Source organism: Pezoporus occidentalis, unplaced genomic scaffold (assembly GCF_034315485.1).
Source record: "Pezoporus occidentalis ecotype Australia unplaced genomic scaffold, CSIRO_AGI_Poc_V1 ctg59, whole genome shotgun sequence".
Classification (NCBI taxonomy): domain Eukaryota; kingdom Metazoa; phylum Chordata; class Aves; order Psittaciformes; family Psittacidae; genus Pezoporus; species Pezoporus occidentalis.
Genome location: NW_026915932.1, coordinates 5,353,016 through 5,379,086, shown reverse-complemented (window position 1 = coordinate 5,379,086; position 26,071 = coordinate 5,353,016). Strand labels below are relative to the sequence as shown.

Here is a 26,071-nt window from a genome sequence, read left to right as displayed (position 1 = left end):
AAAAACATTTTAATATTATTTTTCCATGAATTAGACCTATCTCATAACATCAGCTTTTAGATAGGGGTTACAATTTTAATCTAGGTCTGTCCCCTATTATACAAAATCTCTGGACTTCAAAATATATTTACAAAAAATAAAGAAAAAGAATTTCAGTAATGTCAGCTGTAATTGACATTTTCCAACAGAATAAATTTTATTTATAAAGTTTCAGCCAGCTTAGCATTTACTTTCCTTTCCAGCTATGAAATAAATCATATTCACCTTACCGATATCTTTTCTAAATTAAGAGGTCTTTTATATGCAATTCAAACTAGTATTTGTTTCAAAAGATTTACTTTTAAAATTTATCAGTCACTGATGAATACATGCTAATGCAAAAAAAAAAAACAACCAACCAAACCAACTGTTCTGCAAGGTCTTCAAGCAGTCAGCTTTGTTTCACGTATTTCTTCCCACAACAAAATTTAAAAGAATCACATTTTATGACAAAGCTATTAAAAATACCAGGTTTTCCATAAAATCGATACAATCAAAATACAAGCATGATATATACTTTAAGTCTAGAGTAACTTAAGAGGTTATTGTATTTTGAACAAAGTCCCTTTTTCTTTTTTCTCTTTTTTTCTCCCCAAGTTTTTAGGCTTGCTCAGCTTCGAGTTGATTTGCAACACCTAAAATACTGACTGCAAAGTGTTTTAGGAACACTTGTTAATTGCAAGACAGTAACAAGATTATTTAATGAGCTTTTGTTAAACGAAGAGTAGCTACAAAACCAGATACTCAGCAATTGCACTCTGACTGACAATTTTAAAATGCATGCATAACACTGTTGAAAGAATCCAAAGCAGGAGCAAAAGCATGCAAGTTGGGCAGCACCCTTTTTGACAGCAGAAGTCCAAGAACTAAACCCAGCATACTATATTTAATATGCCACTCTAAATAAATCCCTTTATCATGCAACATATAAGTGTTCTTAAGTTTTCCAGATGGCTGAAAACTGACCAATTTTTTCTCTCTATTCTTTTATTCAAAATATACCTTGTGATCCTATCAGGAGCATATCTTCTGCTGAGTGGTGCAGCAGATAGCCAAAATCATTGGAAAACTGCAGAAAGGGGGCAGAGCTACATAAAAGAGAGAGGAGCAAATTTGGTAGTATCCTTTGTATTTATCACTATCTCTTTCTTTGAGACCATTATACTATGGAACTGAGTGAGGAGAAGCCATAGGGATGGGGTCAAGAATCCAAAGGGCTCCAAATACCTACAACTGAGAAAACAGAGCTCAAGATGCAATTTGCACTGGAAGTTCAGCTGACCTAAATGGGAGTAGTTAACCCTCTTGTGTTAACAGCCTTGAAGTCCAGCAGCAGAGGACATCTACATTGGAAATGTAGAATTGGAAGTCCCTCCTCTTCCTCCCCCCAAGGGCTCAGCTTTCTCTGCTGTTTCCCCCAAATGTGAGGCTCCTCAGAGCAACAGCAACATTTGTGCATTCCCTGAAGGTCAGGACTTCCCGCTCCATCCCAACAAACATTCATTTTGCTGTCAGTATACCCGAGGGGTATGCTCTCTGTATACAAGTACACATCACCAGACTCCTTAAGTATCATTAGAGCAGATGCCAATTTATGCACAGTGTTCACTGTCTAAAACCAAAAAGAACAGCCCCATCATGCTCTCTGGGTGGAGCAGTCACTGAAAAGATGGAATTTATGCAGGAAAATGAAGACTTTCAGAAAGCTCTACTCACACACGTCCAGAGCTTTATATCTAGGTTTGTAACAGCTACTGGCTAAACCCACAGAAATAACTATATGGCATTTGACTTACTGCAAGTCTTGCCCCAATTTTGTATGCATCATATTAGACCTGTGGTATTCTTTTTACTTGTCCTATAGTTATGACGGCATATTAAAGTAATAGAAAAATACAAGAACAATGCAAAAAATCAACCAGAAAGGGACAGAGATGAATAAAGGGGGGGGGTGGGGGTGTGGGCAGGGGGAGGAGGAAGAAAAATAAACATTTCAGAATAAACACTTTTATGGAGTACAGAAAAGTACTAAATACAGTACCTACATTAGGAGGGGTCAAATCTGCATTTCATGAAGCAAAATAGGAAAGCATTATAAATTATGAGTCAAAATTCAACAGACAATCGATGATGAAACTATAAAGGAATGAATCTCATATTTTATATCACCATATTTTATACCTTCAGAAAATATCAATAAAACCACAGGATTTTATGGAAAAAAATAAACAAATTAATTGAAAATCAAATATAAAACATTGTCTTTTGGCTGATGGTTCAGATCTACATGACACCACAGGAGCTCTTTTGGGGGGGGGGGGGCAAAGGAGAGTCATCTACTTGCCTTTTAACAGATAATATTGGCATGATCCATCTCTAAAATACATCCTATAAACACTAAGTTAAATTTGGCTGGTATTTGCATTACAAAATTGTAATCCAGTATTCAGGTGATTATAACTTTGTACAAACTGTTTTAACTGAGGCTTTGATCTCATCTAACGTTTTTTTAGGAAAAGTTCAGAAAATAGTTCAGCTGGTTTTGCCATGCCAATGAGAATGCTTCTAAATTTGACCAAGCTTTCAGTATTTTGAATCATACCTGCAACTTTATGTTCAGAACAGGTAAGCTGAACGGAACATATTCCACTGCCACACAGCTTCTGTATACACTTCCAAGAGCATACATTTCTGACAAGACTGCAGCAGAGGAAGAGCAATCATTTGTCCTAGACAGCAGGGACTGCAGTGACTAGGGATATCACAGCTAAAAAGGGAAAACTACCTCTGATACTTCTACCACAGCTGACACCCAGCTGAAACTAGATGGGCCAGAAGCCTGAAACAGGAGTGGTCTGAGGGATGCAGGATTTGTGACATAGGGATGCAGCAGAGCAGACAAATCATGAAAAAATAAGGAGCAAAGGAAGATGGACTCACCTAGATGGAAAGGAAATCTGATAGGAACAGTAAGAGGAAGGCAGGAGTAGGCAGTGCAGAGGAATATGTGAACATTGCTGATGATTCTCCCGAGTGTGGCACCCCTGATTCTCACCATCCCTTTGAGATCAGTGAACAATTGTGAAATACACTGGCAGGGGCCATTTCATTATCCTAGATTGCCTGGTCCACAGAAAGGGTAGCAGCCAAAGATTGCTACCAATTGTGCCTTTATTTCTAGCATCTGAACTGTACAGTTAATGTCCAAATTTACTCATGTGCTATGATTTACGTAGGTTGCTGACACAATAGATCAATATCGGTTGCTGATACAGAAGCCCTTTTTAATGTTGCCCATGTTAAAAGGCAACAAACTGATACACATACACACACAAAAACAGTATGTGAAAAGTACTTGAAAAGATTATTACAGTTGCTTAACACTGCAAATTAGGGAAAGCTACAATTTGTGCATCAGCTAAAATATGAACTGTATGGACAGAAGCGGGAAACCGCAAAGAAACTAAGAAGACAGTTTTTGCTCCTGCAAATGTATAATAGAAGGTTATTCAGGAATAGCCTTTGGTTAGGTTAATGCAACTACAGTCACAGTAATGGGAAATTCTACTGAGGCTTATACTGACAACTAGTGAGAAAGCTCTATATGCTGGTCTTAACACAGGGACCGTTGCACAGGGGTCCTATATCACAACCTAGAAGGAATACTTAAATAGAAATCACTCATATTCTTGTCTCCCATATGCTTAGTAAATTGAGTACCTTCTAATAAATTGAGATCGTAAGATGAATTGTCAGGCTTGTGTAGGGCTGGATATGTGTTAAAGAGATTTGCAACAAAAGCCAAATTGAGTTTAGGGTTGCCTGCAACCACATCAGCTGGAGTTACAAACTGTCTGCAGCCCAATTTATCTGCCTGTTGGAGCATGTATTCAGCCCTCCTCAAGTCATTTTTATCCTAAAAGAAAAAAATAAAAATTAATTTGTAATGAATACTAGCATGTTTCCATTCTTCACCTGAATCCTCAGCTTGGCAAATCTTTAAATGACCCATGTCAGTTCCTCAGTCATTCCCCCAATGCCTGAGCTAGCTCACTCAGCCCATAACAACTCCCCATGTCCCATCTTCCTTCCACTTCCTTTCTGTCCTTTGCTTCTATTGCTGCCTCTGCAACTTTCCTCAGGAATCACAGCAACAGCAGCAGCAGTTAGAAGTGCATTAATGATATTTACATTTCCATTCAAGTTGATTCTCACACTCCATATTCTCCTACATACGTTGAAGGTTCATCATGACTGCTTGAAACTGATACTGTAGCAGCACAGTAACTACAGATCATGCCCCTAACCCTCAGTAAGAGTTTGAATGCTTGGCGATAATCCACCTGCTTTCCTTTTAATACTTATGCTTCTAAATTATCGTAAATTGGTGACTTATGTGTTATTTTGTCTTTATTATTAATCTATATAGAATAAATCAGTGTCCATAACAGTTTAGCTATACCTTTTGCCCCAGAACAGTCTAGTGTGTACTTTTTGCCTCTAATCTCCGTAACACTAAGAGTTACTATTTATGGGTAAGTAAGTTAGCAATTGAATTACTATTAGAATTGAGTAACAGTCAGTACTTCAGTATTGGTACACCCAACCAGGAACTTCCTCTAAAACAAGCTGGTACATGTTATTGATAATTGATTTATAACCCATTACAGAACATGATCATATGAGCTGTAGAAAATTACATGGAAAAAACGTAACTACTGTCCTTTCTCATTCAAAAAAAAAAAAAAAAACACAACCCAACAAACAAAAAAACCCACCACAAAAACCCAACCCAAACCCACCCAAGACACAAAAGCAAAGAAACAAAACAGAGCTCTCCTCATGAATGAGTTTGAGAGAACTGAAGCTTGTAAGCAAACAAAATTTTGCATGTTGGTTTTCATTACTGTAATAAATAATGAGATTCTACTTAAGAATCTGATTTATATACAGATATCTATGTCAGAGGCAGAGAGTTCAATTTTACATCAAATGCATTGTCAGAATAATCCTTCAAAGGAGCATTATGTAGCAGTTTAGAGAAAGTGGTTTCATATCTACCTAAGCTGCTTTTAGACCATCTACACCTCTACAACTTAAAGGTTGAAGGATGCCACAATTCCCTGCGGGCTATTGGAAGGCCTCCCATGTTACTTCTGAATGCTATTTGGTTTGAGGAAGGATCACAAGGTTTGTGAAGTCTACTCTTTTCATCTGAATTCCAGAAGAGCAGAACTGTGCAGGATGTTGTAAGATTGGTACTGAAAGACTCAACTGAAAATAAAAGAGTTAGACAGTACTCTAAGTAACACATCGCTCCAAATTTTAGACTGTAGGATTCATTATCCTGTTTCAGCAGTGCTCCAGAACTTTACTCTAGTAGTCACCCTTTTGAGCTTTTGTGACATTGAGGAATCTGACTGGTTTTGTATGCTTTACAAAACAAAAGAGAATTCTGGGACAGCCTTGTAACCAGGTTGTTGGATACATACATAATTGCATTTTATTTTTATGTTTCTGGATACTTACATGAAATCCTGAAAAGTCAATTTTAATGGGCAATTCATCAAGGTCACCTCCTTTGGGTGCAATCTGATCTAACAGATGGTAGTATGCTCTTGAATCCTAAAATGAGCAATAACATATATATAAAAATTAAAAAGAGCACGCATGTAGACTTCAGTAATCATTTCCTGCTTTTATAGTCCAGTTCAACAGCTATACAAGTAAAAAATATGGCACCCTAATTCCAATGAATATGGATGAGGTCATACAGCCATTTTACTACACTATTTCACATGGAACTTATTTATCCAGGTGACTAATTATTCAGTGCAATTTTAGTTAAGTTTATTTTGCCAGATATGAACTAGATGGCTATAATGAAGATATTTAAGGTAAATTTGTATAGGTTACCCACAAAAAAAATCCCTCCAATATGGATCTTATTTTCAGTGTTGGTATTTTATTCCCTCACTATCATTTTTTAATAGACTGTTTTATAAAAATTTCTCTTTCTTAATTGATGAGGTAATTCAGGATGAATCTATAGTGACAAAAGCAATTTATTTGATGCAGTTTTCAGTACGCTTCTATTAGCAACCCCATCTAAGAAACTAGGAAAATAAAACTCTGATAGTTTCAGCAGTATTTAATGCTTCCCTTAAATAGCATGTAATATTTTCACCATAGTGACAGTTTTCATACAAAACCCTAGTTAGTTTTTCTTTAATAACAGCCTTCTTGATGGCATTTGAAGAGTTGAAACAAGTAATTAATGATATGGTTTTCTTCAATGAAGAGCTCTTATCACTTCAGGCAATCTTCCTCCTTCGCTTTTAGTTTTAAAAAGTTGGAGTTTTCTCTCTTCAAGTGGACTAACTATGTTGCTCTGCACACCTTATGCAGAATGGCTAAAGAAGAGAGAAGAATTATGCAGATGTGCCCCCTGTCCCAAGAAACCAGCATGCCTTTCAGCCCCCTTGTGTCACTAAACTGGCATAACCAACAAAGCACAGTGATTCAGGGGAGATACTCTCTCCTTGGATCAAGAATCAGTAGTTACTCCAGACAGACCTCTGTAAAAGCTCATTCCTCAAGAGGTTTCCTACTCTTCTGCAGAATGCTAGGTGCAAAGGGCAATCACAATTAGCAAATATGCATTTGGATGGGATTTAAATGCTACACACCAATTCTTTAAAACAACAAAAAAGAGGAAAGATGGGTTTCTGCAGACCCAAGAGCAGGGAAGGATGGACAGGAAAAAGGTAATAAGATAGTGCAAATTCTCCTAAATAAATCTTAGAGCATTAGAACTTCCCTGAATATAAGCTCCTCAGAAATGTTTCCTTTCACTGTGATGTGGTAAATATGTGTATGAGCAACTGAATAGAATAAAAGTAATCAGAATAATGCTCTTTCAGTGTTGAAAAATGCAGGATTACTACTACTTTTCTAAATACTTCTGACTAATTTTTTTCCATGCATAGTATGCTTAATTAACATCACATATTTTCAGAGTGGATAACTACATACCTTGATGTCTTGGCTGAAGTTATTTATTTTCTGCCACCCTGCATTGGCCAGATGGTAGTTCACCCAGCGTAGCAAGAGCTCTTCCGGGGAAAGCTTCATTAACTGATCTAGTTCTTCCCCTTCATTTAACAAGGCGATAAGAGCTAAAAGCAAGTTTTAAAGAAAGCCAAAATCACTGCTATTGTGGTGTCAGTTAATTCAAATTGCCAACATTGCTATACCCAGCATCCCTCTTACCTTCGTTTCTAGAGATCTCAATATCAGCAAAAAGACCAACTTTAATTATCTGCCACAAGAGTCCTAATACCAAATGTGGTTTTCCTTCTTGCAAATCTTGTGATCCAATATTGACAACCGTACAGCCAATAGCAGATGCTGAGTTCAGAGCCAGGTTTAGGTTTTCCTATTTGCAATATAATTATTTTAAAAAAAAACCACAACAAAACAAAAAACATATGAGGTTGTAATTCTTCATAAATTTATTCATATTACATTTTGTAAGATTCAGAAGCTGTAAGAAATAATGCTTTACAGTTCCCAGTGGAAAACTGCACTCTGGAGATTTTTTATGAACCACCATGTATCTAATAAAAATTTAATGGAAAACATTATTGACAGTGTTTAATACAGACCCACAAAAAAAATGTGGACCAACTTCTGCAGCTTGGATTGCTGAGGAATACTCTAAATAAAATATTTTTTTGCAATGCAGAAGTATTACAAATACAAATTACTCAACATTGCTCAAAATATCAGGGGCTTGATCCTGTGGAAAAATGTGCCCATACGGAATTCTGCCCTGTGCACAAGGCTGACATCACTGTCATCGCATCTTGATCTTACACAGGCTGACACATTTATTCAAGCAACTGTTAAACTGTTATTGAACAGTGCAAGAAAATCATGGCAATTCAACATCCTGACATTGAAAGCAAAGCTAATGATTGCCACAGATAAAATATTCCAAGAAAAAAAGCCTGTCAGCTTTTATAAATATTATTTTCTTGTGTAATAGTTTATCTACGGTGACAACATGAACACAAGTAATATCATCTTTGCTGACATGTTTTCTTTTAATAAGCAGAGCTTACAAAACTCACTCAGAGGTTTTACAACACGGTGTGTTTTTACTTGCCATATTTTAAATGTCACAGCCTGAAATGAAATGTCTGCCAATTAACTGAAGTTTTTAATAAGGAATTTTTTGTTGGTCTTTTTGGGTTTGTTTTCTTTTTTCCCCTCATTAGGCTGGTAACTTATGGATGTAGGTCCCTAAAATATGACCTGAGGATACACTCAAAAGTCTAGAATTACCTTCTTCAGATACTTAGTAAAGCAGAACAAGAATAGTGAATAGGGAAGCATGAAAAAAAACAAGTTCTCATGTATATCACCTAAGAAACAGGAGGTTTCTTAACATCAGGTTATTAGAAAATAAAATATATCAAAGCATGAAATTTAACACATAGGACTTTTTTTTTCCTCCACTAAAACTGTCAATATTCTAATTTTTAATTCGTAGCAAGTTTCTATCTATGCAGTACTTACAGAAATAGTGAAAGGAGTGAGTTTCTTCTTGTTAACAGCCCTTTCATCAATTGTATCTGGTTGTGAAAAGTTGATCATTTTGCTAAGGAACAAAAGTAAAGAGTTTATTCAAACTTCAATTTCTCAGAAAATATATTATTTGATTATAAGCTCCTAACACTTTAAATTAGCTGGAAGTATTTCTGACAAGAGGAAAAAATACCAAAACCTCATCCTCTAAATCTCCTTTTCCTACTAAACAATCGCACATCCATCCATAAACCCTCAGATAATATGTAATTACAAGAAACTTGAGCAATTGAGGGTTTGATACTTAAGCAAGAGGATATGCCTGTGCCATCAAAATAGGTTCTCGAGAAGATTAAAAAAGTAAAGTCAGTTAAATAATCTCTAGTGAAAATCTGTGATATAATCAATATATCGCTGGATTACATTTTGATAGTATCTTGCATTTCTATAATATCCTGCATTTACAAGTAATATGCTAATCCCGTGTTACCACAGTGTATGAATAAGCACTATTAGTTTACTTCAAGTAACTAGAAAGTTGCAGGAGACTAAACTTAAGGGACCTACTCTATGCCCTCTGTTTTGTCATAAATTTAACTTCGATTTCTGTTCCTCCCATCCTATGATTTAGTAACTACATTTAATAACTGCATAAAATATTTGAAATACAAAGTCTTCTAATTACTTCAGCTAATGAATATATGAACTATGTAATTATCTCCTTTATAAAGAGCCTGCATAATTACGGGTATGAAGTAGAAACCCACTCCTATAATGCATGCACAGGGTCACATAAAAACTTGCTAAAAATAATATTTCTATTCACAAATAGAATTTCCCCATATCAATATTGGTTGAAAAACTTAAGACTATCATTTAAGACTCAAGTCTTGATATTAAAGCCTGTCAGAAGTTTCCCAATTCAGACAACTGTGACCAGCATTTAACCGTTGAGATAAATTTCTGTCCTTTCTCACAGCCCTGGACTCACCAAAGGAGGATGCCATCTGCAAGGGATTTAAAAAGACTGGCATCTGATGGGTTCATAGGTAGGAGGTGCTTACAGTCTGGGTCATCTTGTAGAGCTTTATTTATCCAATTAACAAAAGCAACCTTTTCTTCCTCTGAAAAGAGAAGCAGCATTAAAAGATTTATTGTCATTTCCACTAACACATACTATTAAATATCAGACTTGGTCAGAGGCACCGCTGCAACAAATCCTCTTAGTTTCAGAGGGGCCAGTTATTGAAAGAATCAGACCAGTGGGAAAGAACGCAAAAAATCAGCACACACAGATAGATCTCTCCTAATCTTTCTCTCTAAACCAGTGGTGATTTTCAGAAGGACAACATAAAATCATAGTGATGTAATGGGGAAGGTATCATCATGACTGACTTTGAATTCAGTTTCTCAGCAATTACAGCAAAGAGAGGGAACTTTGAGATCTAAGTGCACATCTATCCAGCATTTTGTTCTGCCTTCTACGGGGACTTAAGAGACTGGCAGTATTTTTATTGGGGTTACTGTGCTGTATTTAGCTGTGAGAAACTGAAAGTTTAGTACCTCAGCTTGAAATTCTTTCATATTTAGTGCAGAATTTATTAGTATGTAACTAAGAATGCTTATTGGGACAACAAGCAATACCCATACTCAAACTCCCAGACAGTGCAGGTGGTATTCACCTCAGTTACCACATGAAACATACAGGACAGGTACCTACACCTGACTCTTTGCACTTCTTTCATTGTTAGTGGGAAGAAATGCAAAATTCTAGTGCATGCTAGTCTAGATGCTGATGAGACCAGGTCAGATGAATTGCACCTCTAGTGGGGTCAGTTTCTCTCCACTAAAAATGAAAGAGACTAAACAATTAGCTCTGATGGTGTCCCCCTAGAGACATCCTTTGATACGGAACAGATCCCCTGCTTTGGGCATACACCAAGTGCAGGTGGTGCTATAACAACAATACCGAGACAGAAGGTATCACCACCTTTAGGTAACTGAAGTGAATCTTCCTCATTTAAAGAATCTTAAACCACTTCCGGAAACACAGCAAATCCCAGACTCAAGTCAATCAAATAAGCTGCAATATTGCTTACTGCAATATGATCTTGGAGGGTGTTAACATCGTGACTGGGAGCTGCAATGCAATTAAGCACGATTACCAATTTAAATGACATGCAGCAGTAGGAAGGAGAAAGAAACAGAGATAAGTATTAAAAGCAACTTCTCAAGTATGAGTTAGGCTATGAAAAAATCATCTGGGAGTGAACAACTCTATAAGGGTACAGAGACTTGAGGAGGCCCCTTCCCATACAGAAAGGATATGTGGGATTTGGCCAAAGACTTGACTAGCTTTACTAGAAGTATGCCAAAGGGCCTCCTGCCCTCAGCCACATGCTGTCAGTGCTTGCTTTTATTTTTCATTTTTCCAAAAGATGCCTAATTCACTTCTGAGTCCAGAATGAAACTAGCAACAATTGAACAGCCAATGTCTTAATAAGCTACCACCCACATTTGTCCATCTCCACATACCTTCTCTGTGTTAATTTGCTTTCAACAGCAACATTTTCCAGGTTTGTTTTATTTTCTTCAGCTATAGTGCAAATGTAAAGTCTTCCTCCATGCAAAAGTTGCTTATGTTTAATTATTTCTTACCTGAATAAGAGTGTTGTGTCCCTTCACTAGATATTGCTGATGTTCCTCCAATTGCGGTAATACCTTGCTTTTTGTTTATTGATTTTCGGAAAGATTTGCTAATGTCTTTACTTTTCAATTCCTGAATTATCTGGAATAAAAAAAAATAAATTAGAGAGCATTTTATGATTGGTCATGCCTTCAAATAACCAAATGATAACTCCTATAAGTACTCTAGAGTCAGTACTTAACCTGACTGCCTTTCTTTTGCATTTACATTCACTTCTGGAAAAAAGTTTACTGTATGGGTAAAACCAGTTTAAATCCATTCATGAAACTTGTATACTGGATATCCAATATTATTTCTCAGTGAGTACCTCAAGTGCTACATTCAACAATCTACACATTTTTTCCAGATATTTTGGTAAACTAATGAAAACAACTAAAGATACACAAATTTTCAATGACTAAAGCATATTTCTTCCCCATTCTCAAAATATTAGTTATTTGTATCAAAATATTACTTAGTTGTACCACTTATTTCAGTTTTCTAGCCTAGTTATCAACAGATATCAGCAGAGAAACTCTAAAGGGAATGTCTCACAGAAACAAATTCTTCAAAGTCAATTCTCCCGTCCTTGTTGGTATCTGTTACTGCAATGATTTTTTCTACAATCTCACGGACTTTGTAACCAGGCAAGGGCACACTTGCTTCTTTAAACAGGTCTTGAAGCTCATAATCACTGACATACCCACTGTTGTCAATATCTGTAAAATGAAAGCACTAGTTATTTTTATACTTATGAAAAGAAGCAAATATAGCAACTGGCAAGAATAAAAGCACAAGAAATAGAGTTCTAGGAGACAAGTATTTTTTCTTCTGACACAAGTAAGTAAGCATGAAGGAACAGTTGTGGATTAGAGGCACAACTGGCTAGAAGTTGTGCCATCTTGTTGTGTGTTTTCTCAGGAACTACTTTATAATCCCAAACCAAAGCTATAACAAGATGGCAAATTTTTAAAGAGCAAAATTTAACCTTTTTTCTTTTTAAGACTCCCACCAAAACTCTCTATAAACCTTCAAGTAAAATGGAGATAAGTTATTATAGTCTTACTTTTGATATTACACTGTTTGTAATCAGTAAGCTCAAATCTGATGAAACTTGTTATTAGAAGAGCACATTTACAAGAAAAACTACTTATACAAGAACTCTGCCAGACTCTGCATTTTGTTTCTTATCCTACTGTCTGATAGACACTTTCTGTTCTTCAGAACTTTTGATGTGGCTAGGCTTACTTGTGAAGAATAAATTGGGGATGATCTGTACCTATTTATTAAAGGTGACCTTCCTTAATTTATTAACTAGGTATGTTGGGAGCAATTTGTATCACCACCTTCACTTACACTTGGCTCCCAAGACCAAGTCAGGAATGCCTTTTTCAACAAGGGGTATGGTATAGGGAAAAAAATGAATGGCTGTATCACATGAAAAAAAATAAATTTTAAAAGGTTCAGTGTAATTTGTGTTACAATTATTAAGACAGCAGCACAGAAGAAATCATGAAAATACCCTTCATACTTCCCCTATGGGCCAATCTGTATGTAGAAAGCTGTCTCGAATTCTTGTCTTAGTATACTAAAGCATCATTTTAAAAACCTATGTTTTTATCCAATGTAACAGATAATATGTGCTTGATTCATTATCTGTTCCTATTTTTTATATTTATGCATATTTCCGTATATATGTACACACATATCTGTGCAAGCAGAATTTGAGCATGTCCATTAAAAAAGCCTTACCTGTACCTGTAGTGCAATATCTATGCAAAGGAGAGTACTTTTCAAAGTAGACAAGCACCGTACAGGTGAAGCTTAATAAAATACAAGAAATCATAACTGGCATAAATAGCTCTGGATATAATGCCATAATTTTATATATTTAATGCTAATATTTTCCAAGTTTGACAAAAACTTTGAGTCTCTTTCATGATCATACTAAAGCTCTTGAAAAATACAAATATTATTTTCCCAGTTCTACAAATGATGCATCTAAGATAATTAATTTAAAAGAAATCCACAAGTAACACAAGGAGTCAGAAACAGAAGCAAGACTACGTGGCTACTTTTCTGACTTGTCAAGGTGCTCCAATTTTTGCTTTCTTTGGTTTACTAGTTAAAAAAATCTCCCCATGTTGCCTCTAGTATCAAAACTCAGCCAACACTATCAGAGTGGGTGAGTATGCATCACATTATAGAAGGGCAAGCAGAGAAACATGCTTTCATCTCTAGTCATAACTGACTGCTATACGGTCATTTCCCTGTAATCTATACTATATTAAGTAGTTTCTGCACAGCTTCATAAGGCAGCCACATTTCACTGCTGACAAAAAGGCTAACAACACCTGTTAAAAAGAAAAATATTCCTCTTTCCGTTTTCAATATTACCAACAACTCATGAAACACTACACAGAAAAGCTTCATGTCCGCAAATGCATTAACCTGCTGTATGACTTGCAGACATGTCACAATACACATAATAACAGGGATAATCTAAAAAGCAGAGGACATGCTCACGAGCTCACTCAAGTTACCAGCTATTTTATTTCTCTTGGTTCATCTTTCACGGAAGCTAAGTTTCCATGATGACAAGCAGAAAGTTAAACAGATGCCTTTTCTCTCAGTTTACCTACATAGCTGCAAGCAATCTATCCATAAAGACACTGGAAGTGTAACAATTAAAAAAGAAAAACACTAATGATGCTAAATTTTTCTGTTTTACAAAAATCATAATACAATAGGAAAACGTTTGTCAGTGAGTAGGAGCAGTAAAGACAATTCTGAGAGCAGAAACTTGAAAACACAGAAATGAAAGGGAGAAAAAGATGAAATGCAGATGGTGAAAACCAAATAGAAAAGCTGTCCAACAATACCAGTGACCACTACTAATCCTAACACCTCACAGTAGATTAATACATGCATACAGTGCTCTTTAACATGGTCTGTCTTTCCAGCTCCTACAGGCTATAAACTTCTTGAGCTACAGACTGTCAAAAAGATTGTTTAACAGCAACTCATGAATTGTTTTCTGTGATTGCATCTTATTCTGTTAACATATCTACTCTTGGTCTGAACAACATCCCAATGCAATAGCTTCATGGTTTTATTATTTGTCACGAAGAAAAGTTGCTTCTTTCCATGTTAAGCTTTCTGAGTCTCTACTGGGCATCACATGATACCTGTATTGACAGATACTGAGTAATCTCCTCTTCACCTTTTCTATGCTACATACAGTCTTAGAGGTCTCTAACCTACAGCTTCCCAATAGTCTCTTTAACAAACTGGATCCTAATATTTAAGTCTTCTTGCCTAAAGCAACCCTGTTTTCCCATTATGAATTATTATAAATATGTTAATTATATTTGCTGAGCTGCAGTTACACATCATCCCTTCAGAACTGCAGCAAATAAGAAATAAAGCAGACATGAACTTTATATTGAAATATATTAATAAACACACATAGTTTCAGTGAAAATTAGGGTGTTTATGTAAACATTCTTGTTTTCTTAGCTATTGCTGGCAACACAGAAGAAAAACACATCCCTATCAAAACGAAGTGATCCATAAAGTTTTCTTCCACAAACCCTACATGGTTTTGCAATGTTAACTGCATCCTCATTTTTTTACATAAAGCATACCTATTTTACTGAATGCTTCTCTTAGTTCTTCAAGCTCTTCACGAGAGATAGTAGTTATGTTGTTTTCCATCTCTGGACAGCAAGAAGAATTGTCTTCAATTGCTTATACCTAATTATAATAAACAGGAAATATATAAAGCTTTAATTCCAAGCACATATTAATGTACGTAATGACAATGTAAATAATGACCTTTTCAATACAAGGTACCAGACCTGCATGACATTTCCAGTCCTGGCATACTTAAAACATTACAAACAACACTTCAGATTACATCAAACACCTAGCAAATTGTTTCACTATAGTGACTGAGAATTCACAATAGCAGCACCTGTTTTCATACACTTGATGTTTTCATTTACATAGTATAAGCACTGACCAGCAATCAACCTCCACTGCTTAAGTGGTTTTCCAACATAAAAATTGTTTGTTGAAATGAAAGGTAATTTTAAGAAAAATTGATTTCCAAGTGCAATGCAGTATCATTGCCATGAATGGTTAGTGCTAGGATCTAGGCATGCAAAGCACTGAGCACTTCAGCATTTGCACAGTAGTAAACCTCAGTGGGACACTTTCAAGTACCTGCTTATAGTCAGTGCATGAGCACTGATGAGACTTTCTGCTGCAGAAGCTATCACCTCCTGACCTTTACTCTGCTCTTCTTACAAGCTCATTTCATAACACTGTCAAAGAACCAAACAAAAGCTTTTACTTAGCACAAATACTGGAGTCTCATTGTGAATCTACTTTCTCAACTCCATAAAAAGGCAAAACAGAACTGAAGGCACCTTTGCAAGGGTGATAAAACCCCCATAATGGACCCTTGCCCATTTCCTCCTATCGAAGCTTTACTAGAGCAGGACCCTTGTTAGTAAGTGCAATTTTGTAAACAAGTCGCACACAAATGCCTCAATATACAAGCTTGTATCTGACATCTCCCACTGTGCACATACCATTGGCACATATATAGTCAGCATACGGCACCACATGTCTGCACATAGTAAGTTCTGAGCAGCGCTTGGCTGTGGAGAGCACAGTCTGCTACAGGTGGTGCGGTGCCTACCATGAAATACAAGTTTTGTCTTGGCTTAACTTTATAAGCCAAAAGTTGCAAAATAACCACCTTATATCACAGAATCCTAAGGGTTGGAAGGGACCTCAAAAGATCATCTAGTCCAACCCTCCTGCAAGAGCAGGGTAACCTAGAGTACATCACACAGGAACTTGTCCAGGCGGGCCCTGAATATCTCCAACGTAAGAGACTCCACAACCCCCCTGGGCAACTTGTTCCAGTGCTCTGTCACTCTCACAGTAAAGAAATTTTTCCTGATGTTCACATGGAACCTCCTATGCTCCAGTTTACACCCACTGCCCCATGTCCTACCACTGGACATCACCGAAAAAAACCTAGCTCCATCATCCTGACACTCACCCTTTACATATTTGTAAACATTGATGAGGTCACCCCTCAGTCTCCTCTTCTCCAAGCTAAAGAGTCCCAGCTCCCTCAGCCTCTCCTCATAAGAGAGATGTTCCATTCCCTTAATCATCTTTGTAGCTCTGCGCTGGACTCTTCAAGCAATTCCCTGTCCTTCTTGAACTGAGGGGCCCAGAACTGGACACAATATTCCAGATGCGGCCTCACCAAGGCAGAGTAGAGGGGGAGGAGAACCTCTCTTGACCTACTAACCACCCCCCTTCTAATACACCCCAGGATGCCATTGGCCTTCTTGGCCACAAGGGCACAGTGTTGGCTCATGGTCATCCTCCTATCCACCAGGACCCCCAGGTCCCTTTCCCCTTCACTACTGTCCAGCAGGTCAGCCCCCAACCTGTACTGGTACATGGGGTTGTTCTTCCCCAGATGCAAGACTCTACAATTGCCCCTGTTGAATTTCATCAAGTTCCTCTCCGCCCAACTCTCCAGCCTGTCCAGGTCTCGCTGAATGGCAACACAGCCCTCTGGTGTGTCAGCCACTCCTCCCAGTTTAGTACCATCAGTGAACTTGCTGAGGGTACATTCAAGTTCCCTCATCCAGGTCCTTGATGAAAATATTAAACAGCACTGGTCCCAGCACCGACCCCTAAGGGACTCCACTAGTCACAGACCTCCAGCTAGATTCTGCCCCATTGACCACAACTCTCTGCCTTCTTCCTTCCAACCAGTTCTTGATCCACCTCACTACCTGATCATCAAGCCCACACTTCCTTAGCTTATCTATGAGGATGCTGTGGGAGGCAGTATCAAATGCCTTACTGAAATCAAGAAAAACCACATCTACCACTCTAACATCATCCATCCACCTGGTTACTTGCACATAGAAGGCTGTAAGGTTGGTCAAACATGACTTCCCCTTGGTAAAGCCATGCTGACTGCTCTTAATGACCCCCTCATCCTTGATATGTCTAGAGATGGTGTCAAGAATAAGTTGTTCCATCACCTTTCCAGGGTTGGAGGTAAGGCTGACCGGTCTATAATTACCCGGGTAAACATAGTGAAATATTCACTAAGAATTCTTGATCTGTTTGTAATGAAAAAAGCACTCTGCAGGAAATGGTGGAAAAGTCTGTGGAGCTAAAAAAAAAGGAAAGGAAAAAAAAAAGCTGAACAAGGTATCCTACATGTAGCTAAACCTTTATGCAGAATGACACAAGCAGCATTCATGAGCTAGCAATGATTAACTCCCAACATTTTTCAAAATACTATTTTGAAATGAAAGCAACTACTTGTTCAACATACTATAAAATACAGTGAGTTGGTTTTAAAACACATTTTTTATACCTATTTTTTCTCTTTTTTTTTTCTTTTTGGGGTGGAGAGGTTAATCTTTGGGGTGGAGAGGTTAATCTTTGGGGTTTGTTTTGACCTTTGTGCGTATCTGAAACCAGAGTTAGGCATTTCCTTCAAAAAGAAAATTACTTTAAAGTTAAGCTTCTCATTTAACAAACTTCAACTGAGGGTCAGGGTTTTAAGGAAAATAAATAACATGAGATGTGGTGAAACCTCCTAATATAGCAACTGTACTGCCAGACCATTCTAGGAAATACAGGAAAATTTTTGTCTCAAGAGTGTGTGACTACTGTCTCAAAGTACAAAAGTAAAAGTATTTATTTGGGCCCTATCTGCAGCATATGCATTTATTTACCTACACTTACACTGCTGTGTAACAGAGACAGAATAAGTAATAGGCTCTATGTATCTACTTCTCATCTCAGCAAATGTTGCTGCTTCTTTTCAGGCAGTTCACTTTTCTTCCATGATGGTATATAAAGTTTCCATAGTGATTTATTTGTCTTCCATGATGATACATAAAAAGAGTTCTTAAACAACCATGGGTTAATGAAGTCTTGTCTTCTTCATTAGGGTATTTACTGTGTGTTCACTGGGACTGTTCCTGGACACAGGATATGGCCTTGAGTGTAGGTGGTGAGTTAAGTCTTTTTCCTTCATGTCACTAGATCTCATTTAAGTATTAAAATCCTACTCATCCATTTTGCTAAGCTTACTAGCAGCATGTATCAGTCTTCATACTCATAGAAAAATTAAAAATATATATATAAAGAAATCACTTTATACAGATGTTTCTGGAAGTGCAAGTACCTTTGCAGGAAGCCAGATGTGGCAATTAAAGAAATAAGGAACTGTGAAAAAATTGGGGTAAGCAAATAAACATTTAAATCTTAATTACTAAGGAAATTTAAAGGACTCTGAAGCTGCAATAAAACCCCAAAATACAATCCTCTGAAATACAGAAACAGCACAGTATGTCAAAGCATGAAATACTTAGACATGCAGGTGCAAAAGGCAACACCACTTGTCATACTGTTAATGTTTTCAACTATTTACAATTCGTATGAGTCAGATTTTATCAAAAACATTTTCTAGAAACTTTCAATATAATTAGTTTCACTCCTTCCTTTTTATGATTCATAATTCAGATAATCCATCATATTCTTTTTCAGAAAATAGCAGTCTTCGATTTCCAAAGACATTGATTATTTCAATAACACAGTAGAAACACCTGTTCTTGAATGAAGCAGATTAAAAAAAGCTCTAAAGAGACAGTCTTAAATACCCTATTATATAATTACAGGGTAAATTAGCTGGTCAATTAAATGGCAGAAGTGCTGCAATCATGGTTCTGGCATTCAGGAGAGATCTAGTTTGGGCAGAGACAATATCTAAACTAGTCAGACATTTTAGACTATTTCAATATACCAACAGGGACCTTCTATCTAAGCTAATAAATACCTTACACACGTTTATCACTGCCCAAGATGGCTCAGTTCACAGGCAACTCTGACAAGATTTAACATTAAGTCTGCAAAGGTACATGTCTGTTATATGACTAAGACTACCTGCTGAAAGATGTATTCATTTACAGAGAACACATTTCTCTCTACTCTGGTGGTGTTTGTACGACACTTGGATTTTCTATAGTCTATGATTACATCAAACCATCTCCTACTGCCCCAGGACAAGGTAGGTATAAACACTGGGTTTATGATGAGAAAGTGTTCATGATCCTCTTTTCAGTCCTTGCCAATATGCTTAACATGAACTAACAACATTGATCTATTCCTAGCCTGCCTTCTATACGTGGAAGGCTGTTTCTATCTGAAGACAATTCACTGGAGTATCCTTGAAATGTTCCATATCGAACAATACAATATGGATATCCATATCCAATAATATAATACAATATCAATACAGATACAAACTACAAACTATTTTTGATACCATCATCATACTTCTTTGCATGCAGAGAATTATCTGTGGCTGAGCAACCATGAAGTTCCTGCTGCTTTTTTGACCTGTTACCAAAGCTGTCAGAAAAAAGAGCAGTTAACTGGCATCAGGCCTAATAGTTTTCTCCATCCCTGCAGGCAAATGGTAATTCCTTTTCCAGCTCTTCATTCCAAATTCTATTTGCCTTGTTTCCACATGCAGCTGCTTCCACAACAACAATGGACATTACAAATGCTGAATCAAGAGCTTATTTTCTTTTGTCACTGTTCTTTTTGTCTGGCATTAGAGACACACCTCCTCTGTCCCTGCTGCAAACACCACTTGACTGCTGCATCATCCTTAGATCTGTTGGTTTTATTGACAGACTAACTAGCACAATTTGCAAATGCAGGTTGTGCTTTTATGTCAATAACCAGCTGGTTATTAGCATATACTATCTACATGCACAAAACATGGAAATTCTACTTCTCTTATTCGCCTTTGAATCAGATGGCTATAGATATTAATGAAAAAAAAAATTAAAAAATCCCAAAACCAAATAACCATAAATTTAACCTGTCTCATTCTTGTGTTAGTTTGTCTGGACTCTTTAAGCCAATGTGGGAACAGGTTAGCCTTCATGCACTGGTAGTCTCTTTTAAGCTCTTGCCAGGTTGAACTAGAAGTTCTATCCTGTCTCAATGTGACAAGAAGGCATTATTAGGTAGAAGACATTAAGAGGAACTTTAAAACAAGGATATGCATCAGATGTTGCATTCAGTCAGTAAAGAAAGAAGAGAAAATGCTGCTGTATTTTAACTGATGAAATGCTAATTAAACATTAGTGAAAAGACCTGCATATAATAAAAATTTGAGCAATGGAACTAATTGCCATTGAGACACAGAATGTTAATTTTACATGAATACACATACAGAGGCTTCTGATGTCTTCTCCAGATGACATAACTGCACCACTTTTTGTTTGTTCCGTTTGCTGTTTGGGTTGGTGCATCCTGTCCCCTTCTCCCTGATACTGTGGTATATTTTTACTTATGCCAAAATTATTCCTGACCCCCAAATATAAAAATAATTAGGGGCCAACTAAATCAATCCTTTAATAACGTGAAAGGACAAGTTATTTTAGGTATTTCACTGGTGGTCTGTAATAACACAGCAGTGGAGGTTATCTTGCTGTGAGATACAGCTTAATCTTTACGAGCAAATGAATAATCAGTAGGGTTCAATGACTCCATAATTTTTTTTATATAGTTTACACTGGTATAAGATACAGAAAGATATCTCATCTTTCCCGTGTCAGTGAAAAAACTGCAGGAGACGTTAACAGGAGAGAAATAGACTTTATGTTATCTAAAGTAAAAGAAGCCTCAATTATGGAATACAGTGGGGAATCCACCATTTTCCTGGGGAGATTATTCCAATGCCTGATTGTTCTCACGAGGACAAATTACCCTCATCTCCAACTGGAATGTCCCCAGGAATAACTTGTACCCATTACTCCCTCTTTTCCATGTGACTCCTTGTTAAAAGGCAGCCCCCATCGCCTTCATAACTACCTTTAAATACTGGAACATGGTGATAAGGTCCCACCTGAGCCTTCTACTCCCAAGGCCGAACAAACCCAGTTTTCACTGTCTTTCCTCATGTGGCATGCTTTCCAGTCTTGAATTATGTTCGTGGCCCTTCTCTGGACCCTTTCCAGCCTGCCAACATTTTTTTAGTATAGTGAGGACCAAAACCAAACACAGCATTCCAGGTATTTAGACAGTCCTCTAAATACAGAAAGAACCTAATACACCTGCAGAATGATGAGCACTGGCTCTTACAAAGAAAAAAGATACAAAACCAGATTCACTCCTAATGCAGCAAAGGGGATGCTTGTGAACCTTTAAAACAGGAGAGCACTGAAAAGTCAAAGTAATTCGCTATATAAATACATATATCTGTGTATATAAAAAAGATACTACAACTGCTGAAGCACACTGCTAATTTTTAAAACAAGTGACAGGATATAGTTATGTCAGGTACAGTTATTAAAGTTCTTTAAACATCACACAGTCACAGTCTAAAGCTTCACTACTTGGAAGAGTCAGGGAGTATCTTTCTCAGCCTGGGCTTATAAATATGGATGGATATATTTCTAACCACCAAAATTACTAGAAGTTAGACGATAACAATTACAAAATGTTATGCTTCATCATATAAACTGCTAAGTCACGCAATTTTCCTCAGTCTTCTATGTACAGCATTATGCAGTGAACAAGGTACAATTTAAGAGGAAAAAAATTACCCTTAAAAAAAAAAAACAAAACTTCTTCCAAAACTGTATGCACTGATCTTCGCTAGAGAAAGTCTATCAAACCAGCCAGAGTGATAAATTACGTGCCCATGAAATACATACCTTACGTAAGGAGGACTAGAAGATTTAAATTGAAGTTAATTATTTACTCCGTAGGAATTTATTAACACAGTACAGTAACTCTGGTGAATAATAAAATCAACATTTTCCACTATGCCTTTAAGATAAACATGGGTGACTTGAGAATAAACAGTAAAACATTAAACTGAGAACCTAACTGTTAGGCTGGTCATAGGCCTGATCTGACTTCACTTACTATGGTGTAAGTATGGAATAATTTCATGAGGCTTACAACAGGATGAAGAGCAGATACATGTTTACTTTAGAAAGATACCTTTTCATTCTAACAAAATGCCTTCGGCTGCTGAGTACACAGAATAGCCATGTAAATTCATCAGTAGTATCAGTTTCATGTAGTTTCCTTCACATGCATCATTCAGAAGGATCTCAGACTGCCTGTGCTTTGTACTGCTGCATTCAGCACTCTGAATAAAGAACATCAATGGAAACCTTACCTATGCCAGAATGACCACTTCTAGGAACGTAACTTTGAAAAAATGCTATTGCATGCAGAGTTAATAGAAGTATCTTTCCTGAAACATTCTGCAAACTTCACCTGTTCACAGTTTAGCTACACCAATGCTTTGGGCTGCACAATAAGCAACAAATTAAGGGACACAAAAATAAAGTTTCCCAACAGAATCTCTAACAAAGTTAAATTCAAAGAACTCTGATCCAGCATAAAGGTTGGATACAGTGAATCTACTAAAGTGGCACTTGTTCTCAGTTTTATTATCCACAACCTTTGCCTTGGTGAAGGTCCAGTAACAGCACACACGATACCCAAGCTATGTCAAGAGAAGTGCAGACTCAGAAGGAAAATGAAAGCATAGTAGGAATTTGAATACACTCAAACCATAAATCTTAATAACATTTTATGCTAGCTCAACATCTTTCATGATCGATTTCAAATAATTTACGTATGTGTATCATTCCTTAACAACATAAATATTTAATCAGGAAAAAGAACACAAAAGGCAGAAGGACTTAATGTTTAACAAATACACTAAGTATCCACTCATAAGAGACTGTGTCCACTTAGAAGTGTTTTCAAAGGTCCTTGAGAGTAGAAGCAGCTTATGTTCTCGTGGAAATAAAATAGAATAAACAAGAATAAAGTTGCTACAATCTGCAGCAGAAAAGGATGGCCCTATTATGCCCTTTAAAGGCTTTTGAACCTAGTACTTGCAGGCAAACAGCTTGGAGACAGAAAGAACACAAGAATCTAGGAATGTGTTCCTGAGTTTTAGCAATTCAGCTCTGATACACTCTAATCAAGCCTTACAGTTGGTCTAAAGAAAAAGAGTTATTTGTGCATTCAGATAGAGAACATCTTTCAGAGGCTCAAAATGCACTTTATCAGACATTATCACAGCAAAAGTACCACAGTTATTAAAGACAGATTTTTCAGCTGTATTCCAGCAATTTCAACTGAAGCCAGCTGATTTTGCAGATTTTCAGCATTTCTAATAATCATACTATAAATAATGAAAAACTTGGAAAACATATAACTCAAGTACAATGCAACTGCAATGATACTCCTCCCAAGAGAGATAAAAGCAGTTCTTGTTTAGTGCTGCTACAGAAATACAAATGCCAGTGTAAACAGAAATACAAATGTCAGTGTAAACAGAAAAGTTCCTCAAGGTCTCAGTTCCACAGTTCACACACAGGAAGTCACAGAGATACTTGCTAACATTTTGATTTTACAGTAAGAAACTCTTGCATCCAGAAATAAAACCTGCATGTCACACAAGGCATGGCACACAAGGCACACAAGGACAGGAAAGAATAGGTAAAAACAGTGGCAGGAGAAGTGGAACTAGGGAATTCCCTTGGGAGAAACGAAATAGTGCAGAAAACCTCCCCTTTGTTGAGCAAACCCTAGAGTGTCTCCTCTAGCCCATCAGAGGATGTACATTCGTAGAAATTACCAGGACTGTAATACATGTGATCTTAGTGGGTGTGGTACTTACCTTCCCAATATGAACCATTTTGGCATTGCTTTAGCTTCCACTATCCTGTCCAGAGTCTTGAATATTTTTTATCTTTTACTGACACAGTTAAAACTAGTGCTTACAAAGGAAATTCACAAGTCCTGGTACAAAACTCATGAAAGCCCATTGCCAAGAGCTGTGTGGCTTACACAACACACATTTTTTCACTTCTGTGCTTCAAGTATATAGCATAGTTATGATCAGGTCTAATTCTATTCACAATTAAAGTCATATTTTTGCAAAGAAAAATATTATTTGCATTAAGCAAGAACATGCTTTCCTTAGACAGCTTAAGAACACAACTAAGACTGTCCTCTGTAACTCAAAATAATAATGGTAACAGAAGGGAAGCAAGCCCCATTATCTCAGCTTTTTATCCAAGAATCTCAAGTTGGAGTTTTGAACGTCATTAAACATCTAAAAGCACTGTTCTGGAAGCAAAAATCTTGCTTTTCCATTTTACACATGACAATGCCTATATTCAAGTAATCCATGATTGCAAAGCTACATTCAAATTAATTAACAAGCTATTAACAGTTATAATGGGGCTCAGGAGAGATTAAGGTGACTTGGTGGTAGAAACTTCTTCACAAGTGTAAACACCATAACCTTACACTGGTCTAAGCCTTGAACAGAAACTGTATCTGTCTTTCAACAACTTCAATCAACTTAATGCACTGTTTCATTTTCTATGACCTTTTCTCATCCTTTCTCACTAACCATATCATTTGCCCTCTGGACTGATTACTTGATATTATCCAAAAAATCAGTTTATTATACTGAAACCTATGTCTTCTGCTGACTAATCACTTGGCTTCCCAGAACACTAATGTGCTAGACCCTTCTTCCTGGAGAACTTCTGCAAGCTCACACGAAGCACCTTTTCCGGTCTTCCTTCTTGCCTCAATGACCTTGTCCCCATCTCTTGCCTCAATGACCATGCCCCCATCTTTACCCATATGAATATCTTTGCTTATGTACTATTTCTGAATTCATCCACCCACTGATGAGGCAAAGACACTGTCTCTGGAATGCAAGGATCATGCCTCCCAGTTAGTACTGGAAGCTGGAGCCTCAGATACTGCCACCAAAAGCAAGACAAAAGTACAGGCTGAACTAACATACCAGCCACCACAACACAGAATGAAAACCCCAGAAATTGTGGCAAGATGAATGCCTAAGGTCCGAGCATCACAGCAGTTTTACCATGCAAATGCATGGCAGATGGAGTCAATCATTAACATATAGAAAATTTGATGAGAAGCTGGAAAACAGTAAAACCCATCTGATTACCAGTCACTGGTCTGAAGAAGAGACTTTTTTTTTTTTTCCAAAGTCCAAACTTGGTTTCTCTGTGACATCTCATCAAAGCAAACCATGCTAAAATATAAATGGAAAGGCTACACTAATCAAGTTCATTCAGGCACCCCGTTCTCAAGTCATTCTTTAGTACCTAGGCTGACATTACATACCAAGTTTTCAACAGCAAAAGCGAGCGAGTTAAAGGACACAACAAAGAACGATACTTAATCTCTTTCTTCCTCTGTTTAGGTTTATGCACACACAGCTTTCGTTAGCATGCAACTACAGTGACAAAAATTGCATTATTTTTATAGGAAAGTCCCATATAAATATTCTCTGATATATATCTTAACTGGGAAACAAATACTGAAATTCTTATTTGAAATATCCACATCAATAAGAACTTTGTGGACAGAGCAAACATCATGCTCAGAGCTAACGATATGTTGACATGATCCCCATTTGATAAAGGGTCTTTCTGGGTGTCCCAGTACTTCGCAAATAAAATTGGAGATCATACTTTAATTATTCTTTAATTATTCTTAATTATTAAACTATAGCACTGGCAGTTGATTACTAAACAGAAAAGCTAAACGGAAGCAATTGTCATAATCCCAAATTTTCAAAAACAATCACAAATCAAA

At 37.0% G+C, this 26,071-nt stretch overlaps 1 protein-coding gene across 2 annotated transcripts in view; it reads right to left on the bottom strand.

Moving 5' to 3' along the window:
- PLS1 (plastin 1) overlaps positions 1-26,071 on the bottom strand; it is a 44,303-nt gene that overhangs the window by 7,622 nt on the left and 10,610 nt on the right. The window contains exons 1-10 of one of the 2 annotated variants that reach the window (XM_062639002.1): positions 15,545-15,610; positions 14,965-15,073; positions 11,873-12,036; positions 11,290-11,419; positions 9,623-9,755; positions 8,623-8,704; positions 7,312-7,477; positions 7,075-7,217; positions 5,569-5,664; positions 3,760-3,955 (exon numbers count right to left, since the gene is read on the bottom strand). In XM_062639002.1, coding sequence (XP_062494986.1) covers positions 3,760-3,955; positions 5,569-5,664; positions 7,075-7,217; positions 7,312-7,477; positions 8,623-8,704; positions 9,623-9,755; positions 11,290-11,419; positions 11,873-12,036; positions 14,965-15,034 — 1,180 coding nt within the window. In that variant the 5' untranslated portion in view covers positions 15,035-15,073; positions 15,545-15,610. Of the gene's footprint in view, positions 1-3,759; positions 3,956-5,568; positions 5,665-7,074; positions 7,218-7,311; positions 7,478-8,622; positions 8,705-9,622; positions 9,756-11,289; positions 11,420-11,872; positions 12,037-14,964; positions 15,074-15,544; positions 15,611-26,071 lie in introns of those variants that run through there. The other variant, XM_062639001.1, reaches the window with a different exon arrangement.